The 19,525-nt window shown below is 34.2% G+C and overlaps 1 protein-coding gene across 7 annotated transcripts in view; it reads left to right on the top strand.

Moving 5' to 3' along the window:
* The window catches only part of COL5A2 (collagen type V alpha 2 chain), a 423,920-nt gene that overhangs the window by 353,172 nt on the left and 51,223 nt on the right, over positions 1 to 19,525 (top strand). For all 7 annotated transcript variants that reach the window (XM_021923787.2, XM_021923786.2, XM_021923783.2 and 4 more), the window contains 9 exons: positions 2,465 to 2,497; positions 3,931 to 3,963; positions 5,347 to 5,400; positions 10,259 to 10,369; positions 14,165 to 14,242; positions 15,900 to 15,944; positions 16,892 to 16,945; positions 17,393 to 17,446; positions 18,570 to 18,623. In XM_021923787.2, coding sequence (XP_021779479.2) covers positions 2,465 to 2,497; positions 3,931 to 3,963; positions 5,347 to 5,400; positions 10,259 to 10,369; positions 14,165 to 14,242; positions 15,900 to 15,944; positions 16,892 to 16,945; positions 17,393 to 17,446; positions 18,570 to 18,623 — 516 coding nt within the window. The remainder of the gene's footprint in view (positions 1 to 2,464; positions 2,498 to 3,930; positions 3,964 to 5,346; positions 5,401 to 10,258; positions 10,370 to 14,164; positions 14,243 to 15,899; positions 15,945 to 16,891; positions 16,946 to 17,392; positions 17,447 to 18,569; positions 18,624 to 19,525) is intronic.

Raw genomic sequence — 19,525 nt, 5'->3', positions numbered from 1 at the left:
GTAATTGTAATGCACATCTGGATCTGAGTACATGAACTTTATGTTTCTCAGTGGATATGAAAATTAAATTTAGTAAAACTTCAGACCAACCATTATTCCATACAAATTAACTTTCAAAGCCTGTATTAATAAAAACAGTAGAAACAAATATTTACATTTGTGGCTTATATACAAAATAAGAAATCTATAGAATCATTAGGGAATTTATTATCAGAAACTTGTAATTGAACACTTAATCCCTTTTAAATATTGTACAGCAACAGAACAGTCATATATCAAAAAGCTTACAATTTAGGTAAGACAGGTATCAGAGAGTTCTATTTCCCTACATACAAAGTAAGTATAAAGTGCATTTTGCTTGTAGGTCTCTTAGGATGGAAATTTCACAACTGTTCTTAGCAGGCTATTCCATTTTTCTCATTCTGACTGAAATAATTTGTCCCCTCTTTTTATTTGTTCTTCTAGTCTTGCTTTAGAAGGAGCATTGTTTCAGCAATGTCTTTGTTTATTGGACACAAATTTATGTACCCTTTCTAAACAATTCAAATTCTTTCAGCATTTTGAAAAATATCTTTTATTATAGCTCTTACATGGTAAATTTTTATTATTTGTGTATTTTTTAAAATATAAAGCTCTAGAAGTTAGTGGATGTGAACATGCAGAAATAAGCCCATTTTACTTTGAAGCCCATATATGTTGATTCTTTCTTGTCCTAGGCTTTGTGTAGGTTGGCTATTAGTCCCTAGTGTTTCTATCTTGAACTTACCCTATAGAACTGCCTCCTGCTTCTGGAGAGCGCTTTCCTTCTTTTGGATTCTCAATTTCTTCCTGACTTCCAGAGTATTTGCTGCTTCAACATTAGAATCAGCAAGTATGATTGAGTTATTATTAGGTCTGCCGTTAAGTCTATCATTTCACTTCACGGAGTTTTGTCAGGATAGTATTGGAAGGATACAAGATTGTGTCTTTAGTAGTACAATTTGGTGATATTGGTTTAAAAACTTAAAATGTCTTTAATCTACAAATTTAACTTCTAAAAACATATCATAAGGTATTAATAGAGATACCATGCACACATTTATGAACAAGGATATTCATTTTAATGTCATCCTTAAACTTAAAAATGAAAACAAAATTTAAGAGTAAGATAATGAGGCATTGATTAGATACTCAAAGTGCATGTAGATGGTGGAAAACTAAGAATGCCAGAACATTAACGGTGGTTATCTCCAGGGTGTAGAGTAGGATATTTAGGTTTTTTTTTTTTTTTTTTTTGGTATATTTCTTCTGTTTTCAAAATTTCCTACTATGAACAGATATTATTTTTATAATCAGATTAAAGAATAATATATATTAAAGGAGAAATAAACTAGAACTCATTCTTCTTGTTTTTTTCTACATTTTAGAGATAGTTGTTAAATTCATATTCATCCTACACAATTGCCCAGTAAAAAGCATTATTTCATAATACATTAATGGAAAGTAATACATTTTAAGAATTCATTGAATGCTTCCATGTGCTATGCTCAGCATGTAAAGTAGACTAAGACACAACCATGACTTTGAGGAGATCAAAATCTGTTGGAAGACAAATTTTGAAGTGAAGAATACAAATTAGTAAATGATTAAGTAGAAATATATAAACCTACAATTCGTCCAATATTATTTAATCTATGTACCTGATATCACGCAATGAGGATTCAATTTCTGATAAAAGTTGTAAGAATCAAAATAAATTCTATCTACATCTATTATATTTGTTACATCTATTATAAAAGCAATTATACTGACCTGACCCTATTTACTTACATGATAGTTTCTTATGTTGTTTTTGATTTTTTTAGTCAATTCATTTTTTTTCCTAGATTTTCTTCAGGTGTTGAGAATTATCTGAGTGGAATTATTATTTTTTCTTTCTTTTTTATTAAAGATGAGCACATGTACTCATTTTTAATGCCCTTCCATGAGTACTAAAAAAGGGTGCTAGTAGTTCAGGAATCGCATCTGATTAGATCCTGAAAACTGTATGTCATACAATAAAAGTGTGAAACTTGTATATATTAATTTATATTAATTTTGATGTATTACAATTTCTGACTCTTTTTGTGTTTTCAGTCTTTCAGTAGTTTTTCCTCTGGTGCTTCATCTTTACATCTTTTTCTTGCAACTATTTTGTGCTCTAGTCAACTCTTTGGATTTGATCTATGTAAAAACTGAAGCAAAATAGCTTTACATATTTCACACATTGGATTTTTTAAATGTCTTTCAGGTGAGCAGTAATATTTTAATGAATAATGTCTGACTAAATATCCTAAAAATTGTTAACTTTCTTTTTGCAGTTTTTTTTCATTTCTTACATAGAAATTCCCTGTGTTTACATGGCATATTCTAGGGTGGCATGTTTTTGCTCAGCAAGCCATTATATTGTGCTAATTGAATTTTTAAATTGTTTTTAATGTCATAGGGACAAAAGGGAGAACCAGGATTAGTGCCTGTTGTAAGTATATGTATAATCATTGTTTCCTTGTACCTTAAATAAACTTAGCTTATAGTATAATTGTGTATTACTGCTTATATACATACTTTCAAAAATAAATTAGTTATTTTAAAAACAAGTTTTTAGTATAACACAAGCAAACCAGAACAGATTAGTTACTTAATACAATATTTGATATTCTGTGTTCTTGACTTTTATAGTCCCATGACTAAAGGTAGAAAGTCAGTGTTTTAAAAAGTTAGATATATTACATGTGGATATACACTGATAGTTAATATTAGTACTAATTAGTATAGTAGTTTATTGTTCCACACTTCTGGAAATATGTCATGCCCTGATCCTGATCAAAATTCCATGTTGCATAAGAATTCCTAAGACTTCTTTAAACTTGTTAATGGATCAAAAAGTATATTACTAAACAGGATTAAAGCTCTTCAGCTATCCTAGGTTTCATTATTTATTTATTTATTTATTTATTTATTTATTTTTTTGAAACAGAGTCTCGCTCTGTCACCTTCAGCTATCCTCCTAGGTTTCATTATTTTTTTTATTTTTATTTTTTTGAAACAGAGTCTTGCTCTGTCACCCAGGCTAGAGTGCAGTGGCACAATCTCAGCACACTGCAACCTCTACCTCCCAGTTTCAAGTGATTCTTGTGCCTCAGCCTCTCGAGCACCTGGGACTACAGGCGAGAGCCACCATGCCTAGCTAAATTTTGTGTTTTTAGTAAAGACGGGGTTTCACCAATTTGGCCGGGCTGGTCTTCAACTCCTGACCTCAAGTGATCCACCCACCTTAGCCTCATTCTCCTAGGTTTTAAAGGCATTATCATCAGTCTGTCAAGACAAAAAGAATGTCCATGTTGATTTATTTAGCAGTGTTTATATTCTGTATTTGCCTTTAATTGTCTTGTGTTTTTTTTTACAAAGATTACCTAAAAATTAAATAATTTAATTCATATTAATTTCATTTTAAAAAGCATTTATGTGTGCTTACTATGTTTTAGGTGTTAAGTGCTTTACAAATACAAATATTTATTATTTATCTTCATAACTCCATGAGGGAGGTAATTACGTAATCATCACTACCATTTTACATTTAAGTTTCCACTTAAGGTTCTTAAGAACAAAGAGGATGAGTAATTAGTCAGAAGTCACACATCTGGTAAGGGGCAGTGTCAGAATTTGAACCCAGGCCTCTTGGCTCCAGTGTTGGTGTTCTTTATCACTACTCCAGCACTGCCTCCCTATATTAGAGTTAAAATTAGATAATATCTTAAATCAAGGAGAGGAGGAAATGGGCATCAATTGACAACATCCATTTGTCAAAATAATTACTGTGTTTTTTTGTTGTTATTCTTATTTGTTGACTATTGACCTCTCTGAATATCTGCAGAAACTTTACCTTTACAAATTTTCTTGTTTATTGTTTAGGTAACAGGCATACGTGGTCGTCCAGGACCGGCAGTAAGTAGCTTCTCCCAATATTCATGGTACTCTTGTATTCCTTGATATACTGAAAATCTTTACACTTATTATATCCATGAGAAGATAAAAGAATTAAACAATGATGCTTGGTCTCTTAAAGCGTTTTGTCTTAAACCGTCTTCAAGTTAGTGAAGTGAATGGTAGATAAGGGGTCGTTTTATTCTGAAACTGAAGAAACACCATGTTAGTCTTGCTGTTGGTTATGTAAAAGGCAGAACACTTTATTGTTACATTTGTTAATTTTGGTTCGACTTTGTTCACTGAAATTAGGGCATAATTGTGTGTTGTTTGACTATGATTAATGACGGGCTAGTTTTATCTGCTTAATAAAATTAAATTATATATTGCAGTAGAATATGGGAAATCATACAGCCATATTTATGGCTTAGTATAAAAGACTAAGTTTTTCAAGTTGGGATTATCAGCAGTATTCATAACATATACACACACTTCATATAAATGTTAAACACATCAAATCAACTTAAATAAAATACTAAGTCAGCTTTAATGGACTCACTCTGGTTCTTCTGAAGCCCTCACTTTTAAACGATGCTATATGTTGGGTTGAGTAAATACACAATATAATCTTCATAACTCACTTTAAATCCTCTTTTAAAGAGAAACAAAGTTCCCCTGACAACATCCATTTCCCAGGGGGAAAAAAGCCATTTTAAGATATCAGCACTATAACACCACTTTTGAAATATAATAGTCATTTGTTATTTAAGGGAAAAGTAACTGTAATTAAGAATTGGAAATTTCTAAGGGGTTTTAAACATACAAGGGAAATAATGCCATATTCTAAATAAAGTAAAAAGATGCTTGAATGTATATAAAGCAGTATTATAGTAGTCTAAGAGGCTTTCCTTTCCATTGCTTTTATCAGCAACTTGAACAGTGATGAACATTTTGGGGTATCATGTACCAATTTGATTTCATACAGTCCCTGGAATAATTGATAATTTGTGGTTTGCACATTTATGTAATTTTTCAAAATCAGAACTGTAAGTTTTTGTGCTCAGAGTTTTGTGGCAAAGGCTATACCTGGGAGAAGACAGCAAATATGATCCTTAAAAATTTGCAATTACTAGTCAAGCTAATCTGTTTAGCTCACTATGCTTCATGATGCCATAATGTACACCTAGTTCTTTATAGGTCTTTAAATTTCACTGATAAAATAAACAACCCTTCTAAGTGTACAGAACTTTTATATGCACATGGCTTTATTCTCTATAGTCTTCAACTGAACTGAATTAAGTGTGATATTTATGTTTTCCAATTTTCTTTTATCAAGTAAACTTTTAAAAAATTCAATAAGAAAGTATAAATTTTTGCATGCATAATCATCATTTTCTGTTTTAGGGACCTCCAGGATCACAGGGACCAAGAGGAGAGCGAGGGCCAAAAGGAAGACCTGTAAGTTGACAAGAGGGCTCCTTGTGGGGAACGTGTAGCCAGTCAGTTTACACTGTGTTCTGTGAATGCAGCAAGGAGCTGGGAGCACTGTTCCTCTTTCACCTCCATTAAATGTTAGAAAAATACAATAATAATTGTGTATTATCTTATTAGATAACACAAATGATATTTCCTTGTCCCTTATGAGGTCAAATCAAAATAAAGTAGAACTTAAGGAAGCATAATTAACATATCCTGAGTTTCACTCATGAGTAAGCAATGCCAAGAATGTACTGTTGAGATAAAACATCCAAGTTATGTGATCTGTGGTTGCCACAGGAATAACCAAGCTGGATATGGGAAACAATCGTTAGAGGGTAAAATTTTCTTTCAAGTGATTGCACAACAAGTTTATTTCCCAGGTAGCACTCTGCCTTTTTCACTCAGCAGCCACTGCAGAGATATCAAAGGAGTAATTTTAAAAATCAGCAATCCCATTACCAGACAAGTGAAATACCTTTAAAATAAAATAATGACCTCAATATCCTTGAGATAAAACATAAGGATGTTATATAATATATACCAAAGGTTTTCTTTTATTACTTATCTACACAGAATACATGTTGTTCTCAAGTGTTAGGGTTAGAACGTTTTTTCTTTTCACTTTTTTTTTTTTTTTTTTTTTTTGGAGAGAGCTTCACTCTGTCATCTAGGCTGGAGTGCAGTAGCGTGATCTCAGCTCACAGCAAGCTCTGCCTCCTGGGTTCATGCCATTCTTTTGCCTCAGTCTCCTGAGTAGCTGGGACTACAGGCACCAGCCACCACACCCAGCTAGTTTTTTGTATTTTTTAGTAGAGATGGGGTTTCACCGTGTTAGCCAGAATGGTCTCGATCTCCTGACCTCGTGATCTGCCCACCTCGGCCTCCCTACAACGTTTTTTCTTATATATCACTTCTAAAATCTAATGTCTTTCATATATTATATAACTGTATTAATTTGTATATTGCTTTCATTATCCCATGTTTCAATTAGAAAAATTTTTTTTGTACTGTTTAATTTTTTCTCTAATGATATCTACTAAAACTCTCAGTAGATTTTTATCCTTTTAAATATATATTTATCCATATTTAAATGGGAGGATTAGAAGATAAGGAAACAACAGACAACTTGAAATGTATAAATGAGGATAAAATATATTTTAGATCATATGCCTAGGAACTCTTGCCACTAGTTTCATCCTTGTTACTACATTATCCTTCTACTCATTTCACCTCATATATAGTGTGATGTCAGTACTTTTTCTTAAATGGGGCTGCAGCATGGATGGTATTTGCAGGCATGTAGGTGCAAAGCAGTGCCCCAAGAGGTTGGACATATCCATATAGGTGAGCAGCAGGACTGTATTCAGATTATTTTATGCCCCATTCTTCACTGTGGTTGTGTTGAGTTTTCTCACTAGTGTTGGTAGCTTAAACTCTGCTGTAGCTCTCCAGATGTCTGTCCTAGATCTAGAAAGACAGAAATAGGTAGAAAATAACATCAGTTGGGTGGAGGATGGGTGGTCATAAAAAAAAAAGATTTTGCATCGGTGTATTTGTACACTGTAAGTAATTGACAACATTGGGTCCTAAATCTACGTAGAAGTTGTGGGACCAGACTTCCAGAGTTCCTGGTTAAGATCTGACGAATCTGCTCCCCAACACTTCTCACTTATTTTCCCTATTTGACTTTGTGATGTGGTCAGTTTCCTACCTTGGTTAGGCCTGAGACAATCAATGTGAATTGAGTATAAGTGTGTGTGCATTTTGTGTGTGTGTGTCAGAAAGAGCGAGAGAGAGCGAGAGATTGAGAGAGAGAGAGAAAGGGGGGTAGATTTTTTATGAGGAATCAAGTGAGACAACCCTGGCAGATATCCAAGTAGGAAATCTCTTCCTCTGTTAATCCTAGCAAAGAGGTAGTGTGATACAACTCTTTTAATGCCTGCCTACATGGGTTTAAAGATATGAAATGATGTATAGCTTTGCATGAAATGATGTATATGAAATGATGGGCATGATGTAACAGAATGCCCATAGGCAGAATGTTTTGCCTCATACCTCGAGCCTTCTAGGAGCTGCTTAACTGGACTAAAATTATGGCTGTCACAATATAGGGTGGTTCTGCAATCAGAAATAGCATTGCCCCCGCCCGTGCAATTATATTACCTTCAAACAGTGCAGAAGACTCACAATGTACAGCATGGTTTCTCACTGTCAACACTATTGATATTTTAGGCCAAATAATTCCATATGCATAGTAGAAAGTTTTGCAGCATTCCTGGTATCTACCCACTGGATGCCAGTTGAAACTGCCATTCCCCATACAATTGTGACAGTTAAAAATGTTTCCTGACATTGCCAAATCTAGGCAAAATAGCTCTGGACTGAGAACTACTATGTCAGTAGTCCAGTATGAGATACTCCCATAAAACCTTCAGGATTAGCCAATGATTTTCACTACTGTCTTTCATCACACATCCTCAATTTTAAGTGTATTGTTCAGATAACTTCATAGTGACAAACTAGCGACCTGACAGGAGATGGACCGTCAATGATGTGCTAAGTTCTAGTTGCATGTGACCCTTAACCACTATTGGTATGTTTCCTGATCTGTAAAATGGGAAATATACTAGATCTTAACATCTATAATGTGTGTGTGTGTGTGTGTGTGTGTGTGTGTGTGTGTGTGTGTGTGTCAGAGAGAAAGAGAGAGACAGAGAAACGAGAGAAATGAAGTTCTTGACAGTTCCTGGTCATTCGTCTTTTCTCCTTGTGGATGTTTAAACATCGCCATCTAGTGGCAACCTCGAAGTACTTTTTTATTGTAGGTTACTGCGGAGATAATTTGAGTATCTTGGAAAGGGAAGGGAAGGATAATAAATGTAACATTTACCTTAATATAAGAATTATGTAATTCAGCTCACTTGAAGATATAAAAAAGATACTTTTAATGAGCTCCCAAATTCTAATTTGCTTTTGGTATTTACCAGTAAACATTCTTGTGTTCACTTAATTTCAGATAATTTTTATAAAAGTTTTTATTAATTTTAATCCTAATTTGTACAACAGTAAATTTCATAAGCTATTTAGAGGGGATTCCATGGAGGCATATAATAAATCATGAATCAATGAAAACAATCTTAGGATCAGACTTTGAAACATGATTGTTAATTACAGAAGAATGGAGAAAGTCACAATCTCTTTGGAGGACTAGTGAATATTTCACAAACTTGTCTCCACTCCTGTTGACGCTAAACGTAGTTTTGTGTGTGTCTCTTTGAAAATCTTATTGGGCGCAGAGATTATACATTAGTTCACTTTGTGTATGTAATAATATCTGGTTATTAATTAGCAATTGAACATTTCAAGAACAGATTCAGAGTTTTCTACACAAGGCTGTATGAATAAACCAGACTATTATTTTGTCTATGCTGCCTTATACATATCCAGTTCATGTTACGCACATTCGTATGATCCAGGAGTCCTACAGAACAACTGAAATCAGCCTCTGTTTTGTATAATGAAGTGTGAAGTAAATTGATAGTAGCTTAGGAGTCAGAAAAGTTTTGATTTTTAAAAACTAAGAATATTTTTCTAAGATATCATTTTTTAATATAAGTTTTTAAGGCTAGGTATTCTGCTTCTATTTAATATATAAATTTGCTTATTTATCCCACTACTGCAAGAAATAAATATGTCTATATAAATGTTTAAATATATTAAAATAATTAAATTTCTGAATAGCTATGATGCCACCCTCCCTAAAACCATCATATACAAATGGCCGCCTCTGCCACCTGAGCTTGTCCTATGTTTGCTCCCTCTGCACTATCAGCTCCCATTTGAATTGCTTACTCTGGGCCCATAGGTATTCTCATGTTTAATCATGGGAGTTCTTTTTTTTAATTATTAAACTTCATTTACCATATTTCCCTTGATCCCTGCTTAAAATTATAAAAAGCATATTGTCTTATGACTTTTTTGTCCTTTCTTTTTAAAGCCTGTCAAGATTCTTTAGGGTTAAGGAGCCAGAAAATACTTAACTAGCCTTGTGGGAATGATGAGGTTAGAGGACGGAGCATTTCCAGAACTGAGGACGTGGCTGTTCCCCAAGCTGCCTTCAGAATGTGGGTTAGGAGAAGGGTGGAATTTGGCAGCTAGAAATCATTGCTCACTTCTCTGAGAACTTAGACTTGGCTGGGTCACAGTGCCTTTGCCTCTAATTTCTCAATGGTCTAGTCTTCCTGTGGGGGTAGGAAGGAAAATAAAGGGTGCCAGGCTTAAAGTATTAAAGAGGACTGAAAGGTAACAATACAATATGCATGTACTGAGTGTCTAGTATGTACCAGGAACTATGCAAAGAGTTAAACAATTAGATAGAAAATTTCTACAAACTCCAATCAAGGGGTTCTTGAATTTTGGGGGGAAGGGAGACGTTAAGCAGACATGTACATAGTTACTGTAATTTTACTGACAGACAAGTGAATTTATAATTGTTGATCAAATACCCTTGCATGGCAAAAACTCAATCAAATAAGGAAGTTCACTCTAGAATAGGGTTGAACTGAAAAATTTAAAAATAATTATTCTAGGAATGCTGATTTCTGGGTATTTAACACACTAAATAAAGTTCTTACCCAGACCATATCTGAATGGTATAAGTTCAGACCTATGCTAAAATCAGCAGTGATGTGGCTGATGAAATTACTCTAAGTGGCTAGATTGCCATTTATTTTTAAAATAATAAACACTCCCTTGCCATTAAGAAGTCTGTGCCTTTAGCTTTCTACTAAGTGTATATTTGGCAGTGGGTTCTAATTTTAACTGGCTTGTTTTCCAGGGTCCTCGTGGACCTCAGGGAATTGATGGAGAACCAGGTGTTCCTGGTCAACCTGGTGCTCCAGGACCTCCTGGACATCCGTCCCACCCAGGACCCGATGGCATGAGCAGGGTGAGTTGTGTGCATTGTTCAACGTCATGTACAGATCGTGTTTTAAATTATTGATATATTGTTAGGATTTTAAATCGTCTCAGTTCAGATATTGACACTTGACTGTAAGAGCAGTTATATAAGGTCAACACTGCTATGGACAATAAAACTAATAAACCTACAGGGAATTGTTGGAAAAATTTGAAGAAGTATTTTCTAAAGTACTACTTCAAATTGTTTGTATTTCTCAATGTCAGGTCTGGAGTTCATGAGCTTTGTTTTTTCTATTGATTCTAAAGAACCACTGCTTTTTCCCCCTTTAAATGAAATGAGAGATTTATCTGTCCTATTCTCTAGGCTAAGAATGCCAACAAAATCTGCTCCATATCCTCCACAAGAGAGGATGACACATCCATGATGAGGGATATGAGAAGGCCTTTGAGTTGACGCTAAAAATGACACCTAATTATTTCTCCAATTTTAGTTTTTTTACTTGAAGTAAAGTCAAACAAAATGTCTTTCAATACCTACTTCTTTGAATTGTTAGTGGCAGACATAGGGGATTTATAAGTACAGGCATACCATGGAAATATTGTGGGTTCAGTTCCAAACCACCTCAATAAAGTGAAATACTACAGTAAAATGAGTTGTGTGAATTTTTTTTTGTTTCTCAGTGCATATAAACTTACATTTTTCCACAATGTAGTCTGTTATAAAGTGTGTGATAGCGTTATGTCTAAAAAACAAGGTATATTCTTTAATTAAAAATACCTTATTGTTAAAAGTTGCTAATAATCATCTGACCCTTGAGGAAGCCATAATCTTTTTGCTGATGGGGTGTTTTGCTTTGATGCTGATATTTGCTGACTAATAAGGGTGGTATTGCTGAAGGCTGGAGTTGCTATGGTAATTAAAAAAATAAGACAACAATGAAGTTTGCCATATCAAAATCCTTTGTTGTCATTTCAACAATATTCACAGTATCTTCATCAGGAATAGACTGCATCTTGAGAAACTACTTTCTTTGCTTATTCATAAGAAGCAAGTCCTCATCTGTTAAATTTTTATCATGAGATTACAACAATTAAGCAACATCTTCAGGCTCTACTTATAATTCTAGTTCTGTTGCTTTTGCCATTATATCTGCAATTACTTCCCCCATTGCAGTCTTTAACCACTAAAATTCATTTGTGAAGGCTGGAATCAACTTCTTCCAAACTTCTGTTGAGGCTGATATTTTGACCAATCAATCAAGAATGTTCTTAATGGCACCTAGAATGATGAATCCTTTCCAGAAGATTCTCAATTTATTTTGACCACTATATTCTTAAGTAATAAGATTTAAAAGTTGAAATTTATTTTGATCCATGGGCTGCAAAATGGTTTTTGTATTAGCAGGCATGAAAATGACATTAATATCCTTGTGTATCTCCATCAGAGCTCTTATATGACCTAGTGCATTGTCACTGAGCAGTAATATTTTGAAAGGAATCCTTTGTTTCTGAGCAATAGGTCTCAATAGTGGGCTTGAAATATTCAGTAAACAATGCTGTAAAGGCTGCAAACAGATGTGCTGTTATCAAGGCCTTGTTGTTCCATTTATAGGGTACAGGCAGAGTTGTTTAATCATAATTCCTAAGCATGCTAGGATTTCCATAATAAGAAATAAACCCTGGTCTTAGCTTAAAGTCACCAGCTACATTAACCCCTAACAAGAGAGTAAGCCTGTTCTTGGAAGCTTTGAAGCCAGGCATTGACTTTTTCTCTCTAAAAATGAAAGTCCTAGATGACATCTTCTTCCAATAGAAGACTGTTTTGTATACATTGAAAATCTATTGTCGAGTGTAGCCACGTTCATCAATGATGTTAACTTGATCTTCTGGATAACTTGCTGCAGTGTCTACATCAGCATTTGCTGCTTCACTTTGCACTTTTATATTATGGAGATGGCTTCTTTCCTTAAACCTCATAAACCAACATTTTCTAGCTTCCAACTTTTCTTCTGCCACTTGCTTGCTTCTTTCAGCCTTCACAGTATTGAAGAGGGTTAGGGCCTTGCTGTGGATTCGATTTTGGGCAAGATAATGTTGTGGCTCATTTGATCTTCTATCCAGACTACTAAACCTTTCTCCATATTAGCATTAAGGCTGTTTTACTTTCTTATTATTTGTGTTTACTGAAGTCGTACTTCTAATTTTCTTTAAGAACTTTTCCTTTGCGTTCATAAGTTGGATGACTGTTTGGTGCAAGAGGTCTAGCTTTGGCCTATCTTGGGTTTCAACATGCCTTCCTTACTAGACCATTTCTAGCTTACAATGTAAAGGGAAAGATGTGAGACTCTTTCTTTCACTGTTGTGTCTCAGGGAATAAGTAGGCCCATGTAGAGGAAGAGAGATGGGGAACATCTGGTTGGTAGAAGAACACACATAGTATTTATTGATCAAGTTTACTGTCTTGTATGAGCATGATTCAAGGCACCCAAAACAATTGCTTTAGTAACATCAAAGATCACTGAACACAGATCATCATAAGAGATATAAGAACAATAAAGATATTAAAGTATTATGAGAACTAACAAAATGTGACACAGAGACACAGAGTAAACACATGCTGTTGCAAAAATGGCACCAGTTGTCTTGCTTGGTGCAGGGTTGCCACAAGACTTGAATTTGTAATAAACATAATATTGGTAAAGCACAGTAAAATGAGGCATGCCTTTAGATTGAGACCTTAGCAAGGATACATAGGAAGCCTGAATATGATTTTTGCTTTACAAAAGTTCATACACATTTTTTTCAACAGATTGTAGAAGAAATTGCCAATTTATTTATAAACAGCACACACATTCTTTCCCACCAAAATTTGGAAACTAATGTGACTACTAAAATGTATATGAACAATTTTGGTCAGTTTGATTACTAGGGTTTTTTAATTGTGAAAGAGAGTAGGTCAAACTGTTTCCGATCTTGGAACAGTCAGGGATTAATTAAAAGGACTATAAAAGTTTTATCGGCCGGGCGCGATGGCTCACGCCTGTAATCCCAGCACTTTGGGAGGCCGAGACGGGAGGATCACGAGGTCAGGAGATCGAGACCATCCTGGCTAACACGGTGAAACCCCGTCTCTACTGAAAAAAAAAAATACAAAAAAAAAGTAGCCGGGCGAGGTGGCGGGCGCCTGTAGTCCCAGCTACTGGGGAGGCTGAGGCAGGAGAATGGCGTAAACCCGGGAGGCGGAGCCTGCAGTGAGCTGAGATCCGGCCACTACACTCCGGCCTGGGCGACAGAGCGAGACTGTCTCAAAAAAAAAAAAAAAATTTATCAACTTACGTAAATATAATTTAAAGTTTACTGGGCATTGAACAAACAAAGAATATCATCCAAAAATAGTCCAAAATGGAATCTGGAATCTTTAGGACAAATGTTCTAAAGGCATCTTTTAGGTTTTGTTTAGATGTTTGGCGTGTCTAACTGTGGGAAGAAATCAGTTAAAGAGACTTAAACCTGCAATCAATTAGACTGGCTAGTGATTATCAGAACAACCCATGTTTTTATCAAGTATCAGACATTTGCCACGTTGCAGAAATTGCTCTGGAGCAACATACTTATAAAATACTCTGGGAAAGAATGGTCAATCAAAGGCAGAAACAATCAAAACAACTTAAGTCTTTTTCCAAGCTTTAAAATCAAACACTTAGAATGGCTGTTAGAAGAGGCATTCTATAAGAATTCCAGAGAGTGTCCATTTATCCATATGAAAAGGATGTTGATGTATGTCTTTTACTGTAGAAATAATGTCAACACATTGCTTTTACAGCCGTTTTCAGCTCAAATGGCTGGGTTGGATGAAAAATCTGGACTTGGGAGTCAAGTAGGACTAATGCCTGGCTCTGTGGTAAGCATAAATTTTACTGATCATTGAAGTACTTCAGTGAAAAAATTATTTTAAATGGAGAATCTTGAGTTAACTAGTCAAAGAATAACATGCATCTTCTTAAACACACTCATTCATTCATTCATTCATTTAATTTATTTACTCTACTGTGTGTCAGTTAAAAGCCCGGCATGTTTCATTCATAATTATGCACACTTTTTGTTGACATTAATAAAGGTCTATCTGTATATTTTATTTAATATTGGAAGAAAATAAAGGAGTTTAAGACATATAACCACAATCACAATAATAAAACCTATAGATTTATTAATAGAAAACAAAACTATTTTATGGTGCTGTTAGAAACAGTGGTTTGGTAAAACTTTGAAATGAGATGTTTTGCTATTTTCATTTTTATTATTTTCTACTTAATATCCTCTGGCTGCCTTATTCCAACAGCTCTATGGTTTCCTGGCTGGGTCTTCTCAACATTCTTATCCTCTTTTGAATTTCTTCAACATCAGAAAGACTCCCATTTTTTTCCTGGATATTTGGAGCAATGCAATTTTATTGACTAAATTAACACTTTTAAAACCAACTCTCCATATTTTATTGCTTATAACATAATTCAAAATAATTCCCGGTTAATAGAATTTCAGGCAATAAGAAGTGCAAAATCAGACCTCATAGATAACCACCCCTACTATCCATCCTTAAGGCCAGCATTATGAGCATTTTAAATATTATTTGTATATTTTTAAAGTTACTAGTAATATGGCATCATTTAGTGATTCTTTCGGGATTTTTTTTTGAGTTGCATGTTTTTATCCATTTGGAGTTTAAATTACATATGTAATTTTAAATGGAGCTTTTCTTACTATATGTTCCATTCAAAATAAAAATTTAAAATTTTGCCATAAGAATAAATTTGATTTTAATTTATTCTACTTTTTTAAAGTATGATATTTAAAAATAGTAATAGACATATAATAATCAATGTTCTAAAATCTCATTTTTGTTTTCTCTAATAGACATATAATAATAAATGTTCTAAAATCGCATTTTTGTTTTCTTCCTTTTGTTATGCCTCAGTGGAACGATTTCATGTTTAAATGAGGAAAGCCTGTGTGGATAGTTTCAATCAATGTTGTGAAAGAAAGAAATCACCCAGGAAACTCAGTGCCCCAGATCATTTTCAACTCATATTTAATATAATCTAGTCATTATTGTTGACGTTTCATCTACCTTTAATTCAACTTATTTAAGTTATAAGAATTATCTGCTGTGAATCTGTAGAATGCTGTGAATCTGTAGAATTAAATAGGCAGTTTGAGAACTAACTTATGTCTGCCAAGATTTTTCTTTATTCGGATGTTCTCATTAACAGAACCATCCATTAAACACACAAGCGTTCTTGTTCTAAAGACAAGGGGTGTGTACAGACATACGGCTCATTTCTCTTTATAACACTGAGGGTATGTATAAAATCATCCCAAATGTTGTCCAAGCTTTAATCTTGAATTTAGCTGCCTTCCAAATGAGTGCAGATGGAGAATGTCATCATCCCCCTTTGTCAAAGCTTCACTTTTCCAGATTCTAGAGATGATTCAACATTTTTGAAATATTTGACTGAATTGTCATGAGTACTATGCAACATTTCTCCTCATTTGTTTTTAAGGGTCCTGTTGGCCCAAGGGGACCACAAGGTTTACAAGGACAGCAAGTAAGTCTCTTTATAATTAAGTTACATACTATAGGAAAAAGATACACACATATATTACATAAGGTCTCTGTGACATGACTGCTTTTGGCTGGTTTTAAAATTTTATATTGTAATGCTCACTTCAAATAGGATATATTAAAGAGTTTTTATTTAGAAATATATACAGCATGTTTTTGCAAAGTTTATTGGGATAAATTTTTATCATCTGATTTCTTTATGTGACTGACCTCCGATAACAAGATTACATGCCTTTGCGTCTGAAGAAATTCATTATGTTATGTCATGAAAATGTTCATAATAGGTTATATGCCAACTCTGAAGCTATGCAATCAGATCGTAGGAGGCAATCCCCATGTGATATTATTAGAAATAAGAATTAAGATGTTTGTTCCATGGGATCTTTAGGAAGAACGTAATGCAATATACTTTTAAAATGCCTATCAGATGCAGTAAAATAGTGATGTAGACCTATTTTTATTTTTTATAGCAATTCAACAGGCATCAGAAAATAGTATTTTAAAAGAAAGAATGAAAATAACCTTTAGTTCAGTCAAGATTACCACATTGTCATTATCATGTGTGTGGAGTTTTACTTCAAGCAATCAGTGAATAGAAAAGGTAGTTGATGATGGTGATGATGATGATGTTGATGAGGAGAACTGCCACTGATTGAGCACTCACGCACTCTGTGCCAGCACTATTCTAGGTTCTTAACATACATTAATCACTTAAGCAGCCATAACAGCCTAATAAGGTAAGTACCAATATTATTCTGATTTTACACTTTAGGAAACAGTTATAGACAGATTAAGTAACTTGCCCAAAGTCACACAGCTGGAAGATGGCAGAGCTAGCTGTCTGAACAATTACACTGTATATTGAGAGAGCACAGGATTTAATATTCTATTTTTCCTTGGTTTGTATATACACTTTGTTCTCAATTGTAGGGTGGTGCAGGACCTACAGGACCTCCTGGTGAACCTGGTGATCCTGGACCAATGGTAAATGTCAAGTAAGCATGTAGACCCAGTTACATTTGGGTCCACCGTTATAATGATGTCAAATACTGAGTTAATTTATCTTCCCAGGTCCTCCCTAATGTAGGAAGAAATAACAATCCAGTTTGGGAGTCCTGTTCTATGACCCGTGCTTAAGCTATATGTTTCTCATAGCAGAATATTTAAATTCAAAGACTGATTATGATCATTAGACAGTGCTGAGTGATTTGCATTCATGCAATTACACTTTTTTTTCTTGTTGAGCACATGATCTGAGGGATGCAACAAAAAATTCAAAACATTAATAAAACTATTTTCTCTTTTTCAACAATATTTATTATTTTCATTCGTCTCAATAATATCGTGACATTTCATTTGTCTCAATATTTTGAATTATATTATTGGTAAGTAAAGGTAAATATTCTTTTTTTCCTTTTGTTTTGTTATTAGGGTCCGATTGGTACACGTGGACCAGAGGGCCCTCCTGGTAAACCTGGGGAAGATGTAAGCTACCTTTCCTCATTTTCCCGTCAGGTTTTGAAGAGGCGAAGGAGTTACAATGTTAAAAAGAATGTTCTGTATTAATTTCCATTACATTTCCCCACCCTTTTAGCTTCCATTAAATTCAATGTAAACAGAAGAACTCAGAATAGAAGTTTACAAATATCTAAAAGGGGCTCTAATTTGCATAGTATTGTATTATTCGGTACTACTGTCTCTTCTTGCATTCCCTGGGTTTTTGTTAAGATTTCTCCATTAGATGCTAGGCTTGTTGTCACAGTAGCAAAAACCTTTCCTAGTGGAACCACTGAAATTATCTGAAATAAAAAATATATTGCTTTGATGGAATACATCATTATGAGGTCTTATATAAAAGGAATTTTAAAAATGTGTTAGTAGTATAGTGCCAATATGGCTCCCCAATGATGAAAAAATGATTTCTTCAATTGGATTTTTAATTAAAGTTAAGACCCAACTCCAGATTTTAACATTAAGGACGTGTAATCAGAGAACAGTGTGCAATAGCAGACTTATATTTCTAGATTCTTTTCTTAGTTGTACCAAAGTTGAGGATCAAATTATGGGTAGGCCATTAATTTCTATGTGATACTAAACCAAGTATTAATAAATATTTTCTCTTTGTGAGTCATAAGATTCGTTTAAACAGGTTACATTGAATTTGGCTATAGAGCATGTATTTCTGGTAGTCCTTTCTTTTTAACCACAGGAAAGAAATGGAAAGTAGTATTTTAACAAGCAATACTTTAATTCAGTGTCATGTGATCATATAGAATTCTATAGTATATATCCTATAGCATACATGTATGTTTGTGTGTATAAATTTTGATATTCATAAAATAGTGAGCTAGATCAGACCAGGAAAATTTTCAACAATTTATTCTTCTGGATAAATTAATGAAAGCCACAGACTAACCTGATAGAATCGAGTACTATCAGGAATATAGGGAATAGAGCCTATTTTTATTTTATTTTTTTTGCACTGTTTAGAGAATTGCACATTAGCTTTCTAAAGAAGGCTGTTTTATCAGTAATTTATCATTTAGTTTCAAAGAAGAACCTTTTAATCACTTTTGCCTCCCCAATCTCCTACATTTTTTCCATAAAGGGTGAACCTGGCAGAAATGGAAATCCTGGTGAAGTGGGATTTGCAGGATCTCCGGTAAGTTTATACTCAACATAAGGCAAACTTTGAAAAATAAAGAACATTGAATTAAATTGCAATTCTCTGTATGCACATGTATCAGGCACTAAGTAAATGGAGACAAACAAGCATTGTTTGTTTCTGTAAAAATGTGAAATGTCACAGGACATTTTGCCAGAGTGATGGCTCTGCTTTGCATTGGCACCATAAATACGCCTTCTGGAGCTAGAGAAGTATATCGAACATAACATGAATACCCTCCAAACTGAGCATCAAATCCTCAGAAAATTCAGAAAAAATAGTTTGTTTTTTTCATAAAATGAGTTACCAGCTTGACCTATTTACAGTTCACACTTCAATCCTATTTTAGCTTTTTAAAATCCTTTTAATATTTTTACTTTATATTGTCACATATGTCTAAACAATAGCTTGAAGAAAAGCTTGTTGCCTTGTTTTTTATCAACTAGGGACAATAAATTATGGACGAGATGCCTCTTTGGCTGCTCCCCAAACCGTAATTTTGGCTGAAATTCTTGATTAATGTTCTGGGTCCTAAAATCATATGACAATATACACTGATTTCCAGCCCTCCTAACACAGTTGTTTTCTTCCCCTTTGGCTCCCTAAAAGAATAGACCCCTGGCAACTACTCCACCAGAATCCAAGATCTGGCCCCTTGGCCATTCTCTGAACCCACCTGTCTCTCATCACTCAAATTGCTTTGCCAGGCCCTCTTCAGAATGTGTTACACTGGCCATGGGGAAAATTAGAGTATGATAAGCAAGCAAAAATCTTCCTCAAGCATTCCTACTTCTTGGGTTTCTCCTGCCCAATAGCCCAAACATTCACTCTCCTATTTATTATATTTTCTATAATTTCATTATGTTTCTACCACTCAATACAATCAACAGTACCACATT

The sequence above is a fragment of the Papio anubis genome, chromosome 10, assembly GCF_008728515.1.
Source record: "Papio anubis isolate 15944 chromosome 10, Panubis1.0, whole genome shotgun sequence".
Lineage (NCBI taxonomy): Eukaryota > Metazoa > Chordata > Mammalia > Primates > Cercopithecidae > Papio > Papio anubis.
Note: the sequence above shows the minus strand (reverse complement) of the source record. Positions and strands in the feature narration are given on the sequence as shown.